Raw genomic sequence first — 25,324 nt, forward strand, 5'->3', positions numbered from 1 at the left:
CTTAACTGAGTTAAATCAATAGTTTTTTCATTCCTATTTTATTAATAAGGGTTCATAGTATTTATTGTTGGGGATTCACTCTGAGGCTGAGAGACCAGTGAGGGCATAAAAAAGTAATTCCTGTTATAAAGGTCCTTTTAAGCATCTGTTGTACTTGGAGTGTAGCCTAACTAGGGGATTGTCTGAGAGGACATTTTTAACAAAGTGAATGGACATTTAGGAAGGCAAGAAATGTTCCTAAAGTTTGTCACTTTTTTTTTTACGGAAAAGGATGAGGGCTTTACATTGCTGTCTAGACATTCTTTAAGATTTTTAAGCAGTATTTTTGCCATATCAGATGTCCCAGTTATATCTAGTGGTTAGACGTGAACTGTAGAAGAAATGTTCCTTCTGTTGTTTTGCTTTATTTGACCTTGGGATGGCCCGTAGAGCTCAGATTTTCTGCTGTTATGTTCTGACTGTGTCTCCCTCTTGGCTCTGCAGGAGTTTGTTTGCTAAGAAATTAAAGGAGACCAGGCCCTTGGAGCAGAGCGAGCCTGGGTGGAAACTGTTTGGAAAAGTGCCCCTGCGTGAAGGATCGGTCAAGGACCCGAAGAAGGTACAGAAGGTCAGTCTTTTGTTTTTCAGGGTGACCAGACAGACTTGTGTACAGTGTGTCAAGGAGAGAAACTAAAAACGCACACCATTTAAACACGGTAAAAACGTTACTTTCGTGCTATTTGATAAACTTCACAGATGTTTGAGAAGTAACTCCAAAAACGAAGCCAAACCATTCTAAAAAAAAGCAGTTAAAAAATAGTGAGAACTGTTATTAATGTGGCACTGACCAGGAGGAAGGCACCACAGATTGCTCTCTGGGTATTGGTCTGCCTTCCTGCCTGTTAAATTCCCGAATGAAGCCAGAAGTTAGGCATCATACTTTATTTCCGTTTTATTTGCAAGTCTTCTGGGTTGACATTTTCTCTGAGGCACAAGGAATTGGATTTGGAATGGGGCTAAACATCTTGTCTGAGAGTGTTAGACATTTCTTTATTTACAATGTTGTTGGATATGTAAATTTCCTCGGAGTCCTTAATTGCCATTCTCTGATGCACAGCTTCACTTCATCATTACTTCCTTTGCTAGAACACAACTTTACGGCTTTAATTTTAAATAAAAAGGTAACGTGTTGGAGGAGGTTAGAGATAAATGCTTGCGCCCAGATTCCCTGAAGATTATTATAATCGGCAAAATGTTCACATGTATTTATAGACGGGTCCTGTGCAGCAGATTCAGTGTGTGGTGCATCCTAGCAACATAAATGATGATGTGATAAACACAGAAGTGATAGAAAACATGAATTATGGTTCAACAGGAGGATACCGAATCTCACAGAATGAGTGGTCTCTCACTGAGCAGTAATGCAGTAAAAGTAATAGAGATTTCTAAAGAAGCATCATTCCATTCTTTATTATGGGTGAAGACCTCATTTTTCTACATGTATGTTGAGGTACAACGTCTTTTGCTGTATAGTAACTAAGTTTGTTAAAGTTACATGTTTGTCTCTTAATTCTATTGGAATCCTGCAAGATGCTCTTAACAGGGGAGTTTTAAGATAAGGTCACAGTTTGTATAAATATGCCCTGAATAAGCAAATACTGATGGTGATCCATCATTGAAATTATCACAGACTGTCCCGAGTATACTGTCCTGTGATAAGGGGAGAGTGTTTTGATGAGCAAAGTTTACTGTAAGATCCCTGTAAAACAACTTATTATGCATGTTTAGAGGAGTTTACCTTTCGTAGAAATTAGAAGTAAGGATGAAGGAGCTTGAACATTCTTATAGACTTTCTAGATATGTATAACTAAAGTACACATGATATATTGAATAGAAAAGATCATTCTAAAATCTAAGAACACTCGCAAGATGTTATTCCATTTTGCTGTCCAGTGTTTAACCTTGAAAGACTTATACGCCATTTACTGTAGGTACTTTTTCAAAGTACTGGAAGTGCTGATTAATTTGTTTGGTAAAATCCCCTGACCCTTTTAATGAAAGGAAATAGCCTTGCAAATGTTATACAGGCCCAGCTTATAGGATCGGACATCTTTGAAGATTTACAATTTGGTCTTGTGTGAAAAGGCTTACATGTACCTTTTGCTTAGGTAATTTGAAATATAGAAGATATTTTACGTTTTATGATATACAATGTAATGTAGGGACTCGTATGTTGTTACATCTAGTTAAACCATGATCAAACTACGTACTGTTTCCAAGGTTAAACTGCAATGCTTACCTCAATCCATTGATACATTCTTAAATTAACAATGAATTATTCCTTCAAATTAATGAGCTGGATCCCTTCTGGTGCCCCTGCCTTTATGAAGTAATCTGAACCTTTGTTTCCGGGTGTGTGTGTGCACTTGTGTGCGCCTGCTGCTGTAACCAAGAACGCTCTCTTTTCTGTTGTCGCCATCAGCGTTCGTAACTGAATCCATGGCTAACCAGCCTCAGAGTCTGAAAGAGACAGCTTGATTTACAAGTGCTGGCAGAGCCTGGTTTTGACCTGTTATCATTCCCTAGCAACACAACCAAGAAGGCGTGTTACAATTCTTGCAGCACAGGGCACTTGAAACTGTAGAATTAGTGGCAGAATAAAATTAAACTGCCATGAATTTCATAATGAACTTCTTTTTTCAAGTGAAACTCTTTTGGTGGAAAAAAAATCTTGTATCAGGTTTAATGGGTCAATCTGTTCAGTTGATGAATGTTTTTTTTTATATTATGGCAGTTCTGAAGTTCTACGTTTTGCATTTCTATTTAGTATTAATAAATCCATATTTCACAAATATAAGATTTGGGCAGTATTTTTAGTGGTTTTCTGTGTTTCCTCTAGCCAACTGTTATTTTTATATGTGAGGATATTAAAATTATTGCAAAATATATTTAGGCATACATAGGAGTAGTTGAGATTCATTTAGTTATTTCTTAATTATTGCTTCAAATTTACCTATTGTCTTTGTTAAATGTGGCGGTGCTTTAATTTGATACCTGTCATAGGAAATTTGTAAAATTTTGGCTGAGCAGATGGCTCATTTTACTCAATACTGGTATTCTAAAAAAGCACTTTTCATTTAAGATAGTGTATCTTTGGAATTTTATGACTGTTGTCTGTTATGGGACGTTACTGTTTTTTTTCTTATAGTACGTAGCTGTGCTTTTACAAGGGGAAGGATGAGAAATTAGTATTAAATTATATTTAATATGAATTTTCTCTCCTGGGTCCTTTGATCACTGTCGCACTCTGTAGTCTCCCTGACATTGCTAACAGGTAGGTTACATCATTTGTGATGTGAAAGTACCAAAAGTCACTGGCTACTTCACAATATTTTTCTGTTTCTGCAAATAGAATCCCAGATCACCTATGTGGAATTCCTAAAGTTCGTTTTCAAAGGGTTGTTTGCATTTTACAACTATGTTTGGAATTATTTACTTCTTACTTCCTTTGGTCAGCCAAAAGAAGTTTATTTCCCATTTACTATGCTATAAAACTGGTGAGTTTCAGAATGATACCTCATCCTCTGTGGTGAGCATTCAAACAACACACAAAAGGGAGCAATGCTTTAATCCCTCTTTGTGTTGCAGTGTTACGTCACTAGCTAGATGACACCCGAGAGGCAGGCAGGCTAATTCACAGAGTTGAGCTCTTCATTTTCTAAAGCCACAAGGCATTACCAAAGAGATCCGAAAGAACTGATTGGATACCTGTCATCTGGCAATGATTATTATGACTGCTGAATCCTGGCTCCTCCGTGCGGCAGTGACTAATACCAGAAGACAGCAGAGATTTGCAGGGAGAGGGAAAGACCAGCAAAAAGAAGACAATACCACCAGCAAGCCACAGGACTGATGCTGGATTCGCTATAGTTGTTGCTCGGGGAGGCTGCGTCTGCTGTTCATGGTGTGTTCCAGAAGGCAGCATGGGCCGTCCGTCTCTGCCCTCTGCTGATGTGCCGCAAGGCCTGAGACAATGATACCGGGTGGAATGGAGTTTGTATCTAGTTGCATTTAAGGAACAGCAGCTTTCATGGTGAGTGCACAGCCTTTGCCTATATCCAGTGGAAGGGAGAGACTGAATGAGATCTCCATTAATCACTTTTTGCAGAACAAGGGAGGTATTGTCTAAAAGGCAGATCATCACTTGACAGATCTATTCAGACAGATTTGACTCCAGTCTCTGTAGTTCTGTGAGGTGACTATAATGCAGGGAGACTACCGACACCCTTTGCATAAGCTTTATTGGATTTTCTCTCACACACTTTTTGCGCTTTAAGTTAAAAACAAATGTTATTTTACTCGTTTTTTTGCCATATTCTATATTGAAAGGGGAAGGGAGGATGGTTTTTTCTTTTGAATTTTCTTTGACGGCCACGGTAGAAGTCAAGGATTTTTTTTTGCAGTGTGAAAGTTTTCACTGTATCTGCTTTTCATTGTTACTTCAGAGCTGTTTGGGTTTTGTCGCTACAGTAAGGCAAAGTATAATTGGCATTTGCATTTTCTTCAGTATTGATTGAAATCAAATTTCATTCTTTTTTTCTGCACGGCGACCAGCCCCCAAATGATTGAATTTTGTGTTGTGCTCGTTTAATGTTGGCATTTCCAAAGATTGGTCTCTTGCAGGTAAATTTGATTTGAAGGACACAATTTACCCTAAGGGATTGTTCGTCAATCAAAATGGGCAGCATTCCAGATGGGCGTTATTACAATTAAATCTTTCTTCTGATAAACAGTGGCTTTCAGTGAGCTGGCCATCGGTGTGTCTTTGGATAAATTGGAAATCACCTGAAACCTGTTATCAATATAGTGTTGGAGTTTTCAGCTGAAATACAGGAAAAACAGGAAATCTAGAGATTGGCAACTGCTGTCCTACATATTCAATTAAAGGAGTGTAGTCTTTCTACATTTTTTTAATTTAATTCCAAAATCAAAGTTAAATAGTGTCTTATTTGACAGTAAATGTGCACAAAATCTGATGAAATTATTATTTGTACATCGATTCTCTTTTGTTTAGACATTTTTAACTTGGTCATATAAACCACTTTTAAAACGGTATGTGATGTCTGGTTTGTCTTTGAAGGGTTGTATTTTAATTGTTTCAGACTTTGCTTGTGAAAAGCAATTCTGTGTTTAAAATAATACAAGTTAAGAAATTGAGAAGTATCAATTTTAGAGCGAATTTAAGAGATTTGAAATCCCTGCAGGCAGGGAACTGAGAAATGGGAATTGTTACTTCAAAGAGCATTTTGAGTGCACTAATCACTCTTTAACCCCTTGGGAGCACTTTTAAAAGTGTTTCTGGGAATACATGTTTTTTACCAATTTCCTCTTGACCAGTATTTTTGAACAGCATGTTTACATTTGCAGTGAATGCATGTTTTTCGCAAAAAAGGAGATTTTTAGGTGAGCTGGACCGTTTTAAAGATGTGTGGGATAAGCCTTTGAGAGCATTAGGTTTAAAAGAGGAGCTCGGTATATATTCCTAAGCCATTATATATAACTATGCTATAAACTTTATGCCTTTAAATGGTAAACTCTGATATAGCTGTGACTGTACCTGTTTTAGTTTTTTTTGTTTTTTCTCTTTTTTCTTTCCTCTTTCACTCTTATTTTTTTCCTTAACTCCATTCTTCATTTCTTTTTCTTACATTCATTGTTATTCTCTTAACAAAATGTAAAAGTTTAAATATTGATATCTCTGCTGTGATATTTAATAAACAGAATTGGGGGAAAAAAAGGAGATTTTTACGACAGTGAATCTCACCAATGTATGAAGATAGGAAGAGTAGCTTTTGATTCAGATTTTTGTCGTCTGGGAATTTGGAATATATCTAGGGAATTCGTGCTTGATTTTATTTGATTGAAGGTACATTGCCACACTCAGAAGGTTGTACCTCTCGGAATCTATTTCCCCTTTAACCTTTGTTAGACTAAGCAGTTAAAATACCTGCAATTTTGTGCACAATGGCTGCACCTTGCTGCTGAGTTTTCAGAGGGCGTATTTGCATTGCTGCTGACAAGCATTGTTTTGCAGGTTTTCAATTGCCGCAATTTTCCCAGCCCTTTCAAGTGACTTTCCTTGTCACATTTGTAGAACTACATAGTGTCCCTCCCTGCCGTCAGAAAAAATGGCAAATAATGCTCACAGCATTTAGCTTTTGTCATAGTGCAGGACATAATGCAGAACCCGGAAGCTGTCTGCTGATCTAACAGCCGGTTTTCACAACTCAGACTATAATATCAATTTGACTACAGTCTAGGCTTTTCTTTGAGGCTTACTGGAAGAGCAGTGCTCCAGTCCCCTTTACAATCATTAAAATCTAAATTTGAAGCCTGTGACACATTTTGACTCATGATTTGGTATTAGCTTTCATTTGATGTGATGCCAGAAATGTGTGATGACTAAGAATGTGGATTATCACTTATCTTAGTGTACTGTCACCCAGCCATACTGTTTTCTTCTCACATTAACATTTGTGGTATTGCTTATTTCAGTTGTAACACTTTACTCGCTGTTGTGGATTTTGGGTTTCAGTTCTCTCCGACATTTTCATTACCATTCCATCATTTCTACTGCCGAATGTAAAATTTCATTTTTAGGCATTTAAATTTAGCTCCTGGTTCTTCAAATAACTTCACTCGCACAGTTGTATAACACAAGGTGGTTACGTGGTAATTTTAAGCCAGTCACTAGTCTTAATAACCTTAATTATTAAGGTACATTGCTGTGCTTTGTCAGGTTTTTTTTCTGACATGTTTTACTCATGTGCCTTTTGAAAGACAGCAGCTGTTTTCGGGAGTTTTTGGTAAGTCAGATCTCTGACTGACTGAAATTTAGGAGAATAAGAAGTTTCGTTTCTCTTTATCCATTCAGTAACTTCTGTTTTTTTTCCAGTTTCACACAAGAGATTCATTCAGTGTACTTTAATAATGTAGTAGTTGTTTACTCAGAATTCTAAGCGGTACAGAATGTTGCCGACTTGAGTCTAGGCTAATTATATTGTCTACTTAGTATGTACAGTAGGGCTTTTCTGCTGACATTGGTCTGATTTACCTCTGTGTGACCTTCAAATACTGAAGATGATCAGACTTTAGGTAATTCCAGTCGCCAGCTTTTATTTTAATTCTTTTTTTAATTCAGAATTTTAGGCTACTTGTGATTTGAAATGCATATGTAGTCTTAGGTTTCTAACTTTTAGTGTTTTCCAGCTTATTTGTATATTATAATTTACAGAGATTTATGAAATTATAAATGCCAAGCAAGTATGGCATTAAGTGCATTTTAGGTTCAAAATAAGGGTTTTATTTAACAGCTTCCTCTATTGCTGTCTAACGGCAGAGCTACAGTGGATATGAAGTCTACACACCCTTATTGAAATTGCAGGTTTTTATGATGTAAAGCCAGAAATCAAGATGAATCACATCAGACATTTTTCCATCTTAATGTGACCCTGCAACCAACAACATTCAAGAGAAAAACAAATAGATAATTATTGGGAAGAATAATTGAAATGAAAAAAACCTATAACACCCTGGTTGTATAAGTGTGCAACCCTTTTATAATGGTGGCTGTAGCTGTGTTCAGAGTTAACCAGTCGCATTCAAAATCATGTCCAAAGGTAAGTAGCGTACACCTGCCATCAATTAAAGTGATTCTGATTAACCCCAAATAAAAATCAGCTGTTGCTGTAGGATTTCCTTGAAACTTTTGTGGTTGCATCCTACTGGGATAGCCATGGTCCGCAAGGAGCTGACAAAACATCTACGGGATCTTATTGTTGAAAGGTATCGATCAGGAGAGGGGTATAATAGAATATCAAAGGCATTGGATGTACCATGGAGCACTGTGAAGACTATCATCAGTAAGTGGAGAAAATGAGAATAAGAATACTTATCAGGGAGGCTACCAAGAGGCCTACAGCAACTAGTTGGGCTATGGGTTAGGGTTGCAAGACAAGCCATTTCTCAGAAAAAAGAACATCCAAGCCCGTCCAAATTTTGCAAAAAAAAAATGCATTAAGTCACCCCAAACCATGTGTGAAAATGTCTTATTGTCCGAAGAGACAAAGGGTGAACTTTTTTGGCCTTAATTCTAAAAGATATGTTTGGTGCAAATACAACACTGCTCATCATCCAAAGAACACCATACCCTACTGTGAGGTGGCAGCATCATGCTTTAGGGCTGCTTCTCTTCAGCTGGGACAGGGGCTCTAGTCAAGATAGATGGGATAATGACTAGGTCCAAATATCAAGATATTTTGGCACAAAACCTGCTTGTCTCTGTCAGAAAGAGGAATTTCACCTTCCAACTTAATAACGACCCAAAGCACACATCCAAGTCAACCAAGGAATGGCTTCAGAAAAGGAAGATCGTCTTGGAATGGCCCAGTCAGAGCCCAGATCTCAATCCCATAGAAAACCTGTGGAATGACCTAAAGAGGGCTGTGCATAGGAGATCCCCTGGCAATTTGAACGAGCTTGAGCTTTTTTGCAAGGAAGAGTGGGATAAAAGTCCAGGTGTGCGAAGTTAATCGAGACTTATTCACAAACACTTACCGCTGTAATAAATGTAAAAAGTGCTTCCACAAAGTATTAGTTGAGGATGTGTGCAAGGGTGTTGTAGGTTTTTTTAACTTCAATACTTTTTCCAAATAATTCTTATTTTTGTTGGTTGCAAGGTCACATTAAAGATGGAAAAACGTCTGAAATGATTTATCTTTATTTCTGGCTTTAGATCACAAAAACCTGCAATTTCAATTAGGGTGTGTAGACATTTTATATCCACTGTATTTCTTATGTAATGTAGCTGCATAATGGGTATTGTTCGTGTCAGAATGCAGGTGAATTCCTGATGGTTAAGGTTACTAGATACTAATAGAAATTATTTGGAGGCGTGGAAAGATTTAGTATAATCATAAATCTCTTTGAAGTGATTAATCGGTTTTATTATTTATTTATTATTAATCAGATTAATCATTTTTGCCAACATTCTATTTATTGTTGCAATGTTCACTTCAAAAGATCAGAAGATCAGAGATCAAATTGTTTTATGGGAAATTGTACATTGGAACACTGGTTCTGTGAGTGTTTATCTCTCACATTGCCACTCTGCTCTTAGTGTCTGCATACAGGTACAGTATGTGGCACATTGGGGGGGGATTAAAAAATGTTAGAAAATGAAATCCTATTCTAAAACAGGAGCTGGTGCCTAAGCAGCATTATTATTAATTAAAATCTGCCTTCCAGATCAAAAACATGTAAGTCTGGGTTTTTCTTCAAGAGGCTTCCGATTTGATCTTGCTTTTCTAACAATTGTATGCCAGCTGCCCATTTTCGGTCTTCCAAAGATACTATGATTAATGGCACTAGCTGATGGTTTTTCCCTTGTTTCCCAGCTTGGTCCACTAACCCAAGCTGAGGCCAGTCAATGAAATTGTTTCAAGAAGAGGTCCTGATTTAATCAGTGTGAACATCTCACAGAATTACTCCACATATTGTAATGTGGATTTTTTTTAGCCAAAGAAAAGTGAAGATGCTGTGAACTATCAAATGTAAAAAATCACACTTTTTTGCTTAGTTACAATGTCAAGAAACTGCGTATCAATTGACAATCTAGAGAATTGGTTTCTACCCTTTTCAAATATATAATCCAATTAGAGACCTAACGGAGCACTCTGACAAAGGGGAGCAGTCACACATCCATCTATATGTAATGAAAAGAGGTACCCAAATATTTGACCTTTTAACTTCACTTGTTTAATTCTTAAATGCCACATTTATGTTTAATGATCTTCCTTTGATTAAAAAAGAACATTGTTAGATTTCTGCAGCTTAAGTTGTCTTTTTTGTTTGAATTTTTTTTTACTATGGGGGGGGGGGGAGAATTCGGTGCTTTTAGAGTTTTAAGATTTCTGACATTCATGACCAGACCTTCAGAAATCTCAGTTGGTTTGTTATATTGTTTCTGAAGTTGTACGTGTGCTTTGAAATGATTGTCCTTTTACTTTACATGCAGCTTCAGATACGAAGTTGAGTGTTGCTATCTTATCAAGTTCAAGTAGCGATGACATTGGGGGGGAAAAACTAAGCATGCAGCACACGGAAGTGGGTGCAGCTGATCAGTTAGGTAGAAACTGGTTTATTCATTAACCATATCTCTCACAAGCAGTATGTTTTTCAGACACTGCATGCTTTTACAACAGGGTTCATTACATAACGGATAGCATTTCCAACAGGAATTTTATTTTGTTAATGTAGTGTTTTGTTTTTAAATGCAAGTTAAAATGCAGTTTAAAGTGAAGTGCTTACTTCTTTCAATGCTAGCTGAACAAACTGTGAAGGCAATCATAACCTTTTTAAATATACTATAGAAAATAAGCAGATAATTAGCCTCCTTTTCTTTTTTTTTAATCTCCCTTAGTTTTTACTTAGTATTTTTGTTTAAAAAGTAACAAGTTTTTAATCTCTCTTAATATACAGTGCCCTCTGAAAGTAATGAGACAAAAAGGCATCTCCCTGTTAAATACACAAGAAATTGAAATTAATATAAAACAAATTATTCTGAATCGGAGTTCAGAAGGTCCCCTTTTATTTTTAGGATATATTTTGCAAACAATCATTTTTCAACCAAAGCATATGTTGTGTTCAGTACCCCCAAATTTAGGTGACCATACTGTATGTATTGGGACCCTTTTCTAGTTTAAAACTTAAAGAAAACGAAAGAGGTGAAAGTTGCAAATCCCTTGCTTGCAATAAACGCATCAAGCCTCTGTCACATTGACATCACCAAACTGTTTCTTCACTTGAGATGCTTTGTCAGGTATTTACTGCAGCCTCTTTCAGTTGTTGATTGTTGGTCGAGCTTTCGGTGTTCCGTCTCCTTTTGAACAAATGAAATGCATGCTCAATTGCTTTCAGATCTGGAGATTGACTTGGCCAGTTTAACAAGCTAATTTGTCTGCTGAACTCCTGCGTTAAGTGTACAGCAGGTTTCGGCCATGTCCTGCTGCATAACAAACTGCCGCCCGAAATGTCAGGTGGCATTTTTTCTTACAAGATGTACATCTCTGAATTCATCCTACTTCTGCAATTTTCAGTTAAGTCATCAATAAAGACCATTGAGCCTGTTCCGGAAGCAGCCATACATGCCAGAGCCATGATACTCCCTCCACTATGCTTTACTGAAGAAGTGGTATGCTTATGGTCATTGGATGTTCCTGTTTTTCTCCACATGTTAGCCTTTCTGTCACAATAGATGTTAAGTTTTGTTTTACCTATACATAAAACCTTGTTCCAGATTGTTTTTGATTTCACTAACAGTAATTTTGAGGTTTTCTTTCCACTTGTCATCCACTGCATGTGTCTTTTTTGGATGGCCTATTCCTCACTCTTCGGCATTCCAGATTGTTGATTTTGCAATTTCAAGAGATTTGACAATTTCTCTGAGGGTCATTTTCTTTCCTCTCAATTTCAAAATGGCCACCTTTCCTGTCATAGTGAGTTCTCTCTCTGTTGGTTTTTGCTGCCTACTTCAAGTGAAAGACTTCAGACACAGTTTCAAAACACCTCAACCATGCCTAGACCTTCACAGCTTTTTTGTGTGTGAAATGTTTGCAACATGTTCCTGTTTGTCCCAATACATATGTTCATCTTAAATGTGGGGGGTTGAGCAAAAAAAGTGATATTGTATAACGGCAAAGCATTTATGCATAAAAATACCTTTACAGTAGGTAAAAGGAGATTTTCCGCTTTTGTTTCGTATTCATCTTATTGCATACAGTTATTATGGGCTAATTTGAATTGTCCCAGGCAGTAATTTTGGAGGGCACTGTAAATATTTGGTGCAAACATTCATTCATTTCATTAGTTCTGTAGCAATGCCACCATAGTAATGAAACAGTTGGTAACGAGTGCTTGCAAACTGATACTTCAACTGCTGGGACACAAACCAAGAAAACATGAGCATGATCCAAGTGATCCTCAGTAATGTTGATAATGAATCAAACATCTTACAGGCAAGACAAACACTATACAGTACATGTTGTACAGTACCTATACAGTGTTTAAGGCATATGGGGTATTTATACAGCTGTTATTTAAATATTATGATTGTAGTATATACAGTGTGGGTAAATGTACATTCATTGCATGGTATTACATTTTAGGCATGTGATGTTTGTGCTCTGATCAATTTATGTATTATTCTATATTTATGCGCTTGTAATCCTTCAGTTTTAAAGGGGAACTGCAATTCCAAATTTTATCACGCTGGTTATTAAAGCTCGGCAGCAAATTAAATTAATTGATGGTATAGAAAAAATTCAAATTAAGCACAAAATCATTAACTTTGTGAGAGTACTGTAAGTCGATATGTTGCCACAAACCCGTGGTCTCACTAGGGGCGAGAGCGTGAGTTCCTATGAATTGTAATGTGATGCGGCCCTTTCTGCTCACTAGTCACAGTAATAATGAATGTAGTGTGATGTCCAAGCGAATTAACTACCAGTTATGCAGCAGATTTCATATGCAGAAAGTTTCCAATGTGATCTGCAAGCAGAGTTAGTAAGTATGTTCTGTTTATTGGCAAAACCATCTTGTAGACGAGAGAAATATTTCTGTTGATTAAAATAAATGTATTCGCAAGCCTGCTTGTTTATAATATACAATAATAGCCTGCTTCAAGTCGCCAAAAACTTTGTTGCCTCATTCTAAATTGCACAATATCGTGCTACGCATACCTGGAAATGATCTATTTTGTGATGTTACAACTTGCCGTGTACATTTTTTTTCCATTGTGGTTTTTCAATATGATTTTTCTTTAAACCTGAAATATAAAAATAGTTGCAGTAGCCCTTTACAAACTAGTGTTTGGCAGCATATGGAATATTTTAAAAAGTCCTCCTGCTGTCTTTCACTGTGGAATGAGTCCTGAGTCCATCCAAGCAGACTATCGGAGACATTAATTTTGAAGCCATGTTCCAAAATTGCCAGCAAAACTGAATTCTGATGGTACTGTAAATTTCAATGGGATCTTTGACGTTTCCAGACTTTTCTTTCCATTTGAAGCATGATCCCTCCTCTCCTTGAAACAAATAAAATGAAAGGAATATATTCAATATTGCTAGCATTGTAGCCTCATACCTTTGACGCCTTGAGTTTAGTTCTGGATCTGGGGTGCTATTTGTATGGAGTTCTATGTTTTCCCCATGTTCACATGGGTTTCCTCCAGGTGCTTCAGTTTCCTCCTGACTTCTGGGAAAACTGGCTCTGGGGTGAGTGTGTGTCTGTGTTTGCCCTGACGTGTCCTGTCTTTCACCTGTTCCTTGCTGGGATGTGCTCTGGTTCCCCCATGACCCTGAAATGAATGAAGTGGTTAGGAAATGGATGGATGGAGTATATTGACTAGAGAGTGGTGAAGAGAGCACAGCCAGCAAAAGTGAAGGCAGTTCACCTTTTGGTTTTATGTTTGGTTTCAGGAATCTTAACCCAATGTGTGCATTTTCAGGAATATGAAGCAAGAAGTGGACGACCTCACAATCCCCCTTCTCCTAAACAGAGTGTGAGGAAGAACCTGGACTTTGAGCCTCTGTCAACCACAGCACTTATCCTGGAGGACAGGCCAGCGTGAGTGCACTGGGTTCATTTCCAATGAGCCTTTTCACACTTTCATCTGCCCTAAGTCATCTGACTTAACCCTGTGAGATCCTCTTTTTCATTTGTTGTAAATGTTCCTCTGGGCATTTTTAAGGCAGGATTTTGCACTCTAGAGATACAGTATTCCCAGCTGATGACTGAGATGTTTTATGTGAGTAGCTGTTCTTCTAGCTGAACACAAAGTTTTAGTAATGATTAGATGTTGCAATCATAACCGATTGAATGACTGGAATGTTTCACTGAATAATTTGTGGGTGTACCACGTAATTTCTCATTCAATTGTGTGTCCTGGGTGTGGAGAGTAGCTTATTTCACAATCCTGTTAACGCTTGTTGACATTGAAAAATATGGAAGGCCTCTTTATTTTATTTTTAAAAAATATCCAGTGAAGTGATGCTACTGTCTGAATTGTAGTAAAGGGATTGTTCACTACAACTGTTTTTCCTGTTATGAAGGTAGAAAATTTGGCCCTGCATTTTCTGAAAAAGACTAATTCATTAAAAAAAACTTCACAGTGTCATCATTGGAAAAATATATTTTCTGAGAAAAATTACACATTTGTCTTTTAGCATCCACAACTGATTAAAACATTTTAATCATTAATGAATTGTGATGTATTACTTTTCTACTTGGTTTAAGCAGTAGCTGTAACTTTGCAGGGTAAACATTTTATAATGGGCTGCTGAGGACAGTATCATAAGCTTCCAGATATTAACACTATAACCTGTTTCGATTTGTTTGTATTGGAGATCACTTTTTAATGATAAAAGGATACAGAAATATCCAAAGCTTAGAAATGGCACATTCAGGTTGCCCATATCAGGGTGTTGCATGGTCCAGCAATTTTATGTAAGAACACTCTTTCGCCCTCATTTCCAACCCACAGAGCCAGCCCCGTCTCCTTTAATTCACAAATGAGTTTTCTTTGCTGGAGCCGTGTGGGGGCTGGGCTAAAATGCTGCGTGCAGCATGTTATGATGTTCTCAGACCTTGGTATTGGTGATCCAAATGCAATCTCTAGGCTGCGGACATTTTTATATTGCTTATTAGAAATTGAGCTCACAAGATTCAACCTTCAGTGACATGGTGCTGAATAGCCCTTCAATCCCATTTCAGTGCGGCATGTGCAAGTGCCACTTAGATCCAGACCATATCTTATTTTTTTAAATGCCTCTTCTTGCTAAACAGTCTTGTCTTAGCTGTACTTACATGAAAAGCTAAAGTAATGCTATTTAAGTGTGGCATCTTTTGGTTTTGGTTTTTTGTGTGTGTGCAAACTCTTTTCCATACCAGTCTCTTTGCCCCTGCCAAGCCTTTTGTTTAGTTGATTGTATTAATCCTGATGAAATGGTGTTCAAGATATATTTAAGATTCCTGCTTAAGACCCGAAAGAGAAAAGATTCTTTGTGGGTACAAATAGAATCCGATCAAGTCTTGAAATAAAACTGAGCTATAATTAAATCCTCCCTGAGAATATTGTAGCGTTTTTAGCAGTGTACCAAGCTCAGTGTAGTCCCAGCAGCAGAGCTTGGTGCAGAAACCAAGGTCACCATGTCCTATTCACACGGTAGATGTCAGATCACCATAAATAATAGAGTTCAAGGAGCTACTGGAAGTATTTCCTTAGTGTAGCTGTCTGGGAACGAGCTTCTTAAGTGTTTTAACACTAATATACTCCTTCAGACATTTTGTTTTTAAAATACTGCTTCTGACCTTGGGTGATCTTAAATTCTGAAATGATCGCAGTATATGGTACAGGCAGTAATAAAAACCAGCGCTTCTGTTAAACTAATGATCCCTTTAGGGATCTTTGTCTTTAAATGTAAAGCAGGGGTGAAAATGTTCCCTGCTTTGTTTATCCACAATTATTGTTGTACATTTGGTTATGCATTTTCCTCTAATGAATAAAGATTGACTTTTCCCTCGCATATCCTCTATTTTCTTTTTTTCTGTTAAGATTTTATTTGGTGGTTAATTAGAAAACCAGCTGTACCATTGATAATATACTTCAGTGCCTGGGCTCAGATTTATATTTGAACCGAATGGCTAATTTTCTAACAACCTAACCTTTTCTAAAACTAAATGCATTCTCACAGGTTACTACAGAAGCAGATGTTTTCAGTTTGTAGCAGTTTGATGATATAACATTTCTTTGGAACACATAGTATTTTACATGTTTGCTGTAACTGAAATTCAAGGTGTCTTTACTGATGCAAAATAGCCCCTACAGAATGTTAAGCACAAAGTGTTTTAATTTTCCTTCTGAAACCTAGTAAGTGAGCTATGTGAGTTTACTTGAATCCTTGATCTTCATTTGATTTTAAGAAGTAACTATATACTTCTTAAAGTACATAATTTATATATCCACTATCTCACCCTAACCACTATCACGTATGAAGGAATATGTAGAGTATGACACACACAGCTCCTATTGTAATTATCTCAAAGGTTACAGAGTCATTCTGATCAACTGTTAGCACAGTTTAAAACTATTTTTAAATTTAAGATAATCTTAGTGGCAAAAGAAACTAATATTAGTTTCAGTTGCAACTGGATTATAAGTGGTATAATGGCTTTCTGTAGTTTTTTAAAAATCTGTTATACTTTCTGCTGTTTAGGATTCTGTGAAATGTAATGGTGAGGTGGGGGTACAGGAAGCAACTCTTAAGACATAGAGATAAAATATTGTTGCAATGTTTGCACTGGGAGAATTAAGAACCATTTCCTTGACCGAGTCTGCTTTTTTAATTCAGACTGATTTCTTTTTCCCTGTCTCATTCAATGAATATCATCTTAATTCTCAATGGTATGTGGTTATCTTGAATTTATCTAACTTCTTTGTGCAAGAAATATTTGGCTGGCTGCCACTATGCTTTCACAGTATTCACCAGTGCCTTTACAACAGCATATTATGAAGGAGACGGTTAAATCTATTCAGGGATGCAGAGATTAGTGTAGAAGAATGTACTGTATTATTCTCTTTGCCATAACTGGGTGTTTCCAAACCTTTAAACAATAAGGTACATACCCAGCAGGTAACTCAGCATAGGAAAGCTTTCTGCCTTGACATACTTTGTTGTTTTGCTTCCTGATATCACCTCTTCAAAGCAAGGCTGTGTGAGAAGATCAGGTGTCAAAGAACTCCCAGTGTTAAATGTAATGCACCAGATATTACAATGAAAGAGGAGAAATGTTATTCTTAATTGTAAGATTAGTTCAGTAACAGATTAAATGTACCGCAAAAGTTTGTGAACCCCCAAGATGATTGTGAATTAAGACTTCTTACCATTATACCCTCATTGAATGAGAAAGTCGTCCTTTTTAAATAAAGGATTTGTTTTCTAGTTCAGTGATTTTGGATACAAAATGGTATATGAAGTAGAAATAAAAACAAGAATCAGAGGTATGTGAAATGTGAACCCATAATGTTAGCAGAATCAAAGAAATAAGGTAATTACAGATACAGTCATATGGTTGGGTAACAAGAAAACAATGACTGAAACGCGTCATGCTAGGATTAAAAGAAATACCGGAAGACCTCCGAAAAAGTAGTTGATCCTTATTTGAGTGCCTTTAAAGGTGGCTTCTCAAAGCGCCTTTACATAACGATAACAACGATAAAAAAATACACAAGATATACACAATGAGAGGAGACAGTAGATCAGGTATTAAATACAGTTGGAGTAAAGGGGTGTATAATGCAAACAATTAAGTAAAGGCCCTTCTAAAAAAGGTTTTGAGTTGAGGGAAGGTGACTCGCTGATATACTTAGGGATAGAGTTCCAGAACTTTGGAGTTCCAGAGTAGAAAAACTATTTCTAAGCATTTGAGGCTCCATCCATTCATTTTCATCCAGGTACTACAGATGGAAAATCTTTCCGATGACTCTACCCAAGACCAGCTAGGTAGATCTCCCCAAGAGCAGCCTAGAAAATCATTCAGGAAGTCAGAAAGAATACCAGAGTAAGATCTAAGGATCTGCAGGTTTCTCTTACTGCAAATGTCAGTGTTTATGCTTCACCCATCAGAAAATGACTGAACGGGAATGGTGTTCATGTGGAAATAGCTGGGAGAAACTATTGTTCCCTAAACTAGAGAAAAATAACATCGCTGCCAGTCTCAAGACAAAGATGTACATGGATGTTCACAGATAACTATGGCTGCCCAAAAATGATAGTAGCACTGTATTTGCTGACCTCTGGTGCTCTCCCTTGGCTTTAGTAGGCCACCTTGATTTTGGAAGTTTCTGGGACTTCACACCCCGTATCCAAGGTGTGATTATACAGACCATTGGAAGTCTGAAATTCTTAGCTAAATCATTATTTTTTATCCCTACCATTGTTGTAGCCATAGGCTTTTTGTTTTTGTTTTTTGCTTTTTGTTCTCTTTAGGTGTGAGGTGCTATTGTGGGTGGAGTAGGAGTGGTTGTTTTGTGCTGATTTGTGTTTGTTTACGAAATAAAACTGAAAAAAATAACTAAAAAGAGCTCCTCTCCTTTATGGCCCATAAAACCTGTGTAAGAATCTTCTCTGGACAGGGGAGTCAGATGTTTTTTCTGCCGTATTGAGAAATGTTTTCTGTCACCAAAATACTGCCCTCCAGCAGAAGAACTTCATTAACTCTCCCAGACATGGTGGTGGGAGTACCATGATTAGAGGCAGCTTTCTGGCGTCATGACCCGCACAGCCTGCCTTCATTCAGGAAACATGAATTCTGTGTTGTATCAGCAAAAAATGGAGGAGAATGTCAGGGGATCCATTCACTGGCTGAAGATAAGCCAAAGATGAGCAGCAAGACAGTGATCCTAAACACACACAGATGTACAACCGAATGGGCGAGGAAGAAAACATTTTGTGTTTTGGAATGGCCAAGTCAAAGTCTGAGCTTACTGCAGATCCCATTAAAATGTTATGGCACAACCTGAGCTATGCCTGGAAGAATCCCCTTGAATGTCACTGACTTAAGGCAGTTCTGTAAGGAAGAATATCAAAATTCCTAAAACCTGAATTGAGAAACTGATAAACTGTTAGTTTCATTGTTTAATACACTGATTCTTATAGTCTTTACAGCCAATTTGAAGTCATTTCTGCTCAAGAAGGCAAGAAGGTGTTGCTGAATCTAAAGGTTCACATACTTATTTACGTGAGGGTTTTTTTCTGTTGGATTGTTTTGATAAATGACCCCATGTATCTTGTGTAACACAGAAGACATAAGATACATGTCTGGTTATGTTAATCTTTTATTAGGACTTTCATGAAGATCTAATTACATTTTAGGTTTAAACTATACAAGAATATGAACCTACACAGGGGGCTTTACAATTTCTCAGCACTGTAAGTATCGGGAAGGAAGTTACAACATTATATTGATTAATGTGCACGTTCCAAACTAAAGGAAAGGTTCAAGTAATAGAGTGTTAATGTATTGCCGTATGGGGGAAGGATGTATGGTAATGAAAATTTTCGTTTTCCACTTGTTTGCTATTTTCATTTGAATTTATTATGGGTGAAATTCTCAATGAATGACACTCAGTGTTATTACACAGTGTAATAGGTATACACAGTGTTTTTTTAGGTGAAACATCTTGAATAAGAGTTATGCATAGAATATACATTCAGTATATATGAATTTAGCTGTTTATTTGTTTTTTTCCCCACTTTTTAGATTATAATTAATCATTTAACTTTCGCTTACTAAATATACTGGCAATTTACTGTCTAGTATAATAACTTGTGACAAGCTGACAGATTGTGTTTTCAAACTATTCCATGCAAAACCTTTCTGATTGAATTTGCATTTCAATTGGAATGCCCTGTGTTATACAGCAACTGAGGACTGATGACTAATTGAATGGACAATAATTTAATCAAGTAAAGAGAAAAAAAAAGATACTTTAAAGATTTAATCACATCCAGATCCTCTACGGCAGTAGTCTCCAGCCCTAGTCCTTGAGAGCCTCAGTCCAGTCAGTCTTATAGATCACGCTAAATCACCTGTTTTTCTTTTAGAGATCAACTTTTTAGGTTTTTGTTTGAAGTGATGTCCAAATTGGTTAATTTAACAAATTCAAGTTTAAGTGATCAAAGATGCAATGTTTCAGAAATCCATTTAATAAGTCCCGATATAAGCTTCTGGATATCAGCTCTGCAGGAAAGGGATTGAAGGCCCACAGCTCTACATTTTGCATTAATTCTCTGTGGGTGACAGAGTTTAACGATGACATGGTTTTGTTCAGTATGTGTTGTCAGTGGGAATTTGCTCAAACGTTTGTAACTGTTACTTGGGCGTTTGTATTCCAGACATTAAGTTGTGAACAGTATTACTGCTCGGAAGAGGCTTGTGCGGTCTCAGTTAAGACTTCATTAAACCTATCATAAAATTATTACCCTTGGAATAAGAGTTGTAAAATGTTTGTACTGACTTGTACTTGTGTTGTAGGAACCTGCCTGCAAAGCCTGCAGAAGAAGCTCAGAAACACAGACAGCAATATGAAGAGATGGTTGCCCAGGCAAAGAAACGAGGTAGTGTTTTCCTTTGTGTGGTTCTGCTGATTTCACTTTTTCAGACGTTATTTCCCCACTTAAAAAAGAAGAAACTGTTTTGGCTGTGTAGCCTTTTCTGTTGCGCAAGCTCATTTTAAATGAGAGATTTCCTAAATGTTTAAATGTTTTTTTTTTCACATTTGTGTTAACCGAGTTAACCTCTGCTTGATCCTTTTCTACTTAAAACGTTCTTAAATGAATGTTTATTAATTTAATTATTAATCATTGATAATATTAATGGAATATGTTCTAAAAGTGGTGCAGAATACTGGTTAAAGCTTAACAGCAACTGATTTTAATTTCCTTTATATTTATACAAAAGCTCTTTTATGTACTGTACTTAGCATCTGTTCTAATCTAACTTGCTAATATTTGCTGTTAAAACGGTAAACTAATTTCTTGCATTTGCATTTGGAATGAATAGTGCTTTTCATCCCATAGGATCTGAAAGTGCTTCACAGGTGGAAGGGTACCAACTGCATCTACTGATATGCACTTTTCAGTTTCTAATACAATTCTCACATCTAACTAGTCACCAGTGTACTTGAGTGGTAACTGCAATTTCAGAGATACATTCATTTGTAAGAGATGGGGTCCCTGTATATCCTTAATGGGGACATTAATGGGTTTATGAGGTTGAGTGAGGAATTATTTTCTATAAGAAATAATGGAAATAGGAGTTAATGCAGACCATGAGGATATAAATACTCAGAGGATGTTGTATGAGACATATTTCTCTATAAGAATCAATGTACTTCAACAGTATAGTGATCAGGACATGATTGTTAAATGTACAGTAGTGTACATTCATTTTTGTTGTGTATGAATTGAATGATTATTATGATGACCCATTAAGGTGAGAATTTATATGTAATTTAACCTTGGTTAAAACATTTTAGAAACTTTAAGAATTTGTAAATTAAGAATGAATGAGCTCGTGTGAGAGAGCTAGCAAGGTTGTGTGAGTGAGTGCTGAACATATTTCAGCGAAGCATTCATTTAAACTTTTAATTTTAGTGTATCACATGTCTAAAGTACACAAAGATTATAGCAGCACAGCAAATTACTGTTAATTCAACTTATATACAGTATAATACTAGTATAATATTGACATTAAATACAGTAAATGATGAATAAGGACACCTAATACAGTATAGAATGAAATTCTGTTTCTAGATAAGTTAAAAAAATCTTTTTTTCTGCTGTTGTCAATGCTCCTCTGAACGTCTTTGTTGGATGGTTTATGTCCTCTAAACAATCTTAAGGGCCTAAAAAAGATGTGAAAAATACATCCCCTACAGTCATATTCTGTAATGATTTTTACATAATACAAATTTATTATTTTGCTAGAAACTTGCCATTTTTCTGGACTCCAGTTTTTGGGTGAAGTTTGTGTCCATGGTCACGACAAGTTGATGTCAAGTGGAGCCCCCTGTATGTGCATGTCATGGCTGTAGTATTGTAGTATTGCTTAAGCCAACCTTTAATTTAAAATAGGGTTCATAAAGCATGTGCACTATTAAGTTTGACTTTTCAGAAGTCATACCTTGCTTTTTAAAATCAAGTTTCCGGAAGATTATAAGTCATACTACATAAACCATGAGTTGCTATACTGTGAATACAGTACAAAACTGATGTGTTACAGGGAAATTGTTACACTAGAAACCTAAAAAACATTTTTAATAAAACATTACTGTGGCAGCCCAGCAGTAGTAAGGATAGTAGTTTCAGCTGACTTGCCACAAGAGGTTACTAAGACCTTTATTATCTGTACTGTATGTACTGTAGGTTCTTGTTTGGTGCAGTTTGATTAATGAAATAATTAGTGAAGGGCTGAGACATTTTCACATGGGGCTAATTTAGAAGTGTTTGCTATATCAAGAGACTCAATGTAGTAGTTGGTATTTTAGTTTAATGCAAGACTCTGTTGAATATAGAAAATATTTGCTGAGTAAATTCTCCTAGGGTGCATCATGGTGTTGCAGTGGTTAGTATTACTGCTTTGCAGTGCTGGGTCCTGGGCTCAATTCCCAGTATGTTGTCTCCGTGGAGTTTGTATGTTATCCCTCTTTTTGTGTGGGTTTCCCTGTTAATTGGCTTCTGGAACAATTGGCCCTGGTGTGAGTGTGTGTGTTTGTACCTGTGTGTCTGCCCTGTGCTGGACTGGCGTGCCTTGCGTCAGTTGTGATAGGCACCAGCAACTCCGCAACCCTATACTTGATGAAGCAGTTTAGAAGACAGATGGCTGGAAATTCTCCTACCACAAATATCTTTGCTGTCCATCTTGGTTTCCATGTGCTCAGGTTAGGTGAGACTCACTATCACCTGTTTAGGCATGTTATAATAACGTAACTGTATTTGTTTGGATATCTAAATGTATAGACCTGGCTTAAACTTTGAGTGCTGGGATTTATTCTCGACTCACTCAACATTCTTAAAATACCTGCCTGAAAGGGTCAGTCAGCTGTTATCCACAGAATCTCTAGCTGATCCTTTCATCAGACTTTCTTTGACAGCTTCAGAGTTCAGTGCGCTGCTGTTCTGGATTGGATTTCTCATACATCTTCACGTAGGGCAGCAGTTTCTGTTTGTGTACACATACATACACTTTACTTTCTGCTCTACTAAGATCCCTTGTGCTCATGATATATATTATGAAACTTTTGTGAATAATAGACATGAGATAATTGGGTTAACAGAAGGTATCACAGTTATTTTAACATTCTCTCATGTGCAAAAGTGTTCTTTAAATAGATCGCAAGGTAAATCTGTTATTAACTGTATTCAACAACTTGCTAATCACTCAGACCATCAACCCAACCACAGACTAATCCTGGAAAGTTAGTAACAGCATATATCACTATTTATTGTAAGGCTTCCTTTTTTCTGTATTAAATGAAAAAATAATCAGTTTTCATTACTTAAAGAATATAAATAGTATGCGTTTATTTACTTGGCATTTTTCAGATTACCTAGAGGTCTGTCTGCAGCACTAATTCATCATTCTTCAAATGACTGCGTGTTTGTGTAGCCTACAAAGACATGGTAATCACTATGCCTTTTATTGTAGGAATTCAAGACACTGCAGAGGTTAACAAAACTAAAAGCGTGAAGCACTTTTAGTTTTGTTAACCTCTGGTGTTAAAGATACTTCTGTTTTTCTTTCAATTTCAGAAATGAAGGAGGCTCAGAAGAGAAAGAAGCAGCTGGAAGAGAGGTGCAAACTGGAAGAGAGCATCACCAACGCTGCTCTCACCTGGAATCAGGAAATTCTGCCCAACTGGGAAACCATGTGAGTCCAGCTACTGTACAGATGTCCATGTGTTCTACTGTAATACAGCACTTGTCTTCACTAAATCTGCTTGTGGATTGTAGGTTTTGTGGAGTTTTTTTCTTTCATAAGACATTCATTTTCAAGATAAAAAACAGATTCCTGTTTATAGTCTAGTCATAGATCTCATGCTGGATGGTCGAAAGTTATAAGAATATATATTTGAAAGTGATCTGGCAAAATAGTGTCTACATGGGAGGTCTGGAGGTGTTTATTGAAAACTCACTGCGCCGAGTTTAGCTCTGATCACAGGTTCAAGCCCAGGCCATGTCACGAGCTGACGGTGGCCGGGATTCTCCAAGCTCTCAGTTCTCAGTGATGCAACAACTCCTGCATCCACCTGAGCGCTTGCAGATGTGGTGCCATCAGTGCAGGATGCACCTCCCCTCCACTGTGGGGTGCTGTTGCCTGTGAGGTGTTATAATACATCCCATGCCACTCCTCCAACTTGCCCATCTTCGAGTCATTTGTCTTTTATTATATTTGAATAATATAAGTATTCAGGAACAAGTATTATATTTGAATAATACTTCTTCATTTCACCATGTGTGTAGGGTTCGTAGCAGCAACCCAAAAACATTAAAAACAGTTTGTCATTGCAATATGAGTTTGTGTATCAAAAATAATTGGCGATTCTAGATAAAAGAAAAGGTATTGTTACAGCTTCATCATTATTTTTATTATAAATAATAATTTTATGATTATTATAAGATTACGCATCCTTGTACTGTATTATGCCATATTTCTTTGGCTGTGTGGTTTAGGGTGTGGGAATGGATGATGGGTTGGTAAATTAGAGGATTTATAACTTGGAAACTTTGTTCAGTTGTTTTTCTTGACGCATCATTCCCCTTGTAAAACGTCAATGAAATGATTTGAGGTAGAGATACCGGGCTGTCCGTGGAGAGCGGGACAGTGTGCCCATGTCGCTGTCTCTTCCAGGTGCGGTGCCAGGAAGGTGCGGGAGATGTGGTGGCAGGGGGTGCCCCCAAGTGTGCGTGGCAAGGTGTGGAGCTTGGCCGTGGGCAACGAGCTGAACATCACTCACGGTACCCGATTTTGATTTCCTCAAACTTTATAAAGAAGTCGCCTCCCATCTTTACAGAAGTGTCATCTGTTAAAATATTAACCTTTTTAGAAGGATCAGAAGTATTTCTAGATCTCCCTCGTTGGCCTCTCAAACTTAACACTCCGTAGAAAAAGTGACTCTGTGTTTTAACTGGTGACAATCTTGAGAAGTAAACTGCGTGAGCTGAGCCCACACTTTGATAGATGGATAGGACTTTATTGATCCCGAAAGGAAATTGAGGTGTTACAGCAGCCCAGCCCAAGACCAGCAAAAACAGGCATTGGTATAGACTAAAAATTAAAATAAGTACAGCAATACAAAATAAAATATAGAGAGTTAGGTGTGTGCCAAATATGCTCATAGTCACTGTAAAACAATAAAATATGTGCAAAATGCGCATAGGTATATACAGATTGAACGTACCACAGTATAAACTTATATTAACGCAGTATAACAGTGTGGCGTATTGAACAGGCAGCAGTGTGTGAGTAATGATTTGGGTTCCTAGGTTCAAATCCCATACAGGACAGCTTTACTCAGATTGCCTCACTAGATGCTCTTCTGTATGAAAGGTTTCCAGTTCATCACTGAAAATGAGCTTTTTTTCCTGAGGTGAAAATAAAGTAATAAGGAAGTAATGCATCATCTGTCCATTTTACAACAGTTATATTGTTTAAATGTTTTAAAGCA

The 25,324-nt window shown here is 37.1% G+C and overlaps 1 protein-coding gene across 3 annotated transcripts in view; it reads left to right on the forward strand.

Annotated features, from left to right (window-relative positions):
- The window catches only part of tbc1d14 (TBC1 domain family, member 14), a 67,029-nt gene that overhangs the window by 21,490 nt on the left and 20,215 nt on the right, over positions 1-25,324 (forward strand). For 2 of the 3 annotated variants that reach the window (XM_088629181.1, XM_088629171.1), the window contains 5 exons: positions 484-607; positions 13,544-13,662; positions 20,131-20,213; positions 23,409-23,526; positions 24,508-24,614. In XM_088629181.1, the coding sequence (XP_088485307.1) occupies positions 484-607; positions 13,544-13,662; positions 20,131-20,213; positions 23,409-23,526; positions 24,508-24,614 (551 nt within the window). The remainder of the gene's footprint in view (positions 1-483; positions 608-13,543; positions 13,663-20,130; positions 20,214-23,408; positions 23,527-24,507; positions 24,615-25,324) is intronic. The other variant, XM_088629190.1, reaches the window with a different exon arrangement.

This window comes from Lepisosteus platostomus, chromosome 1 (genome assembly GCF_059453375.1).
Source record: "Lepisosteus platostomus isolate fLepPlt1 chromosome 1, fLepPlt1.hap1, whole genome shotgun sequence".
NCBI lineage: Eukaryota > Metazoa > Chordata > Actinopteri > Semionotiformes > Lepisosteidae > Lepisosteus > Lepisosteus platostomus.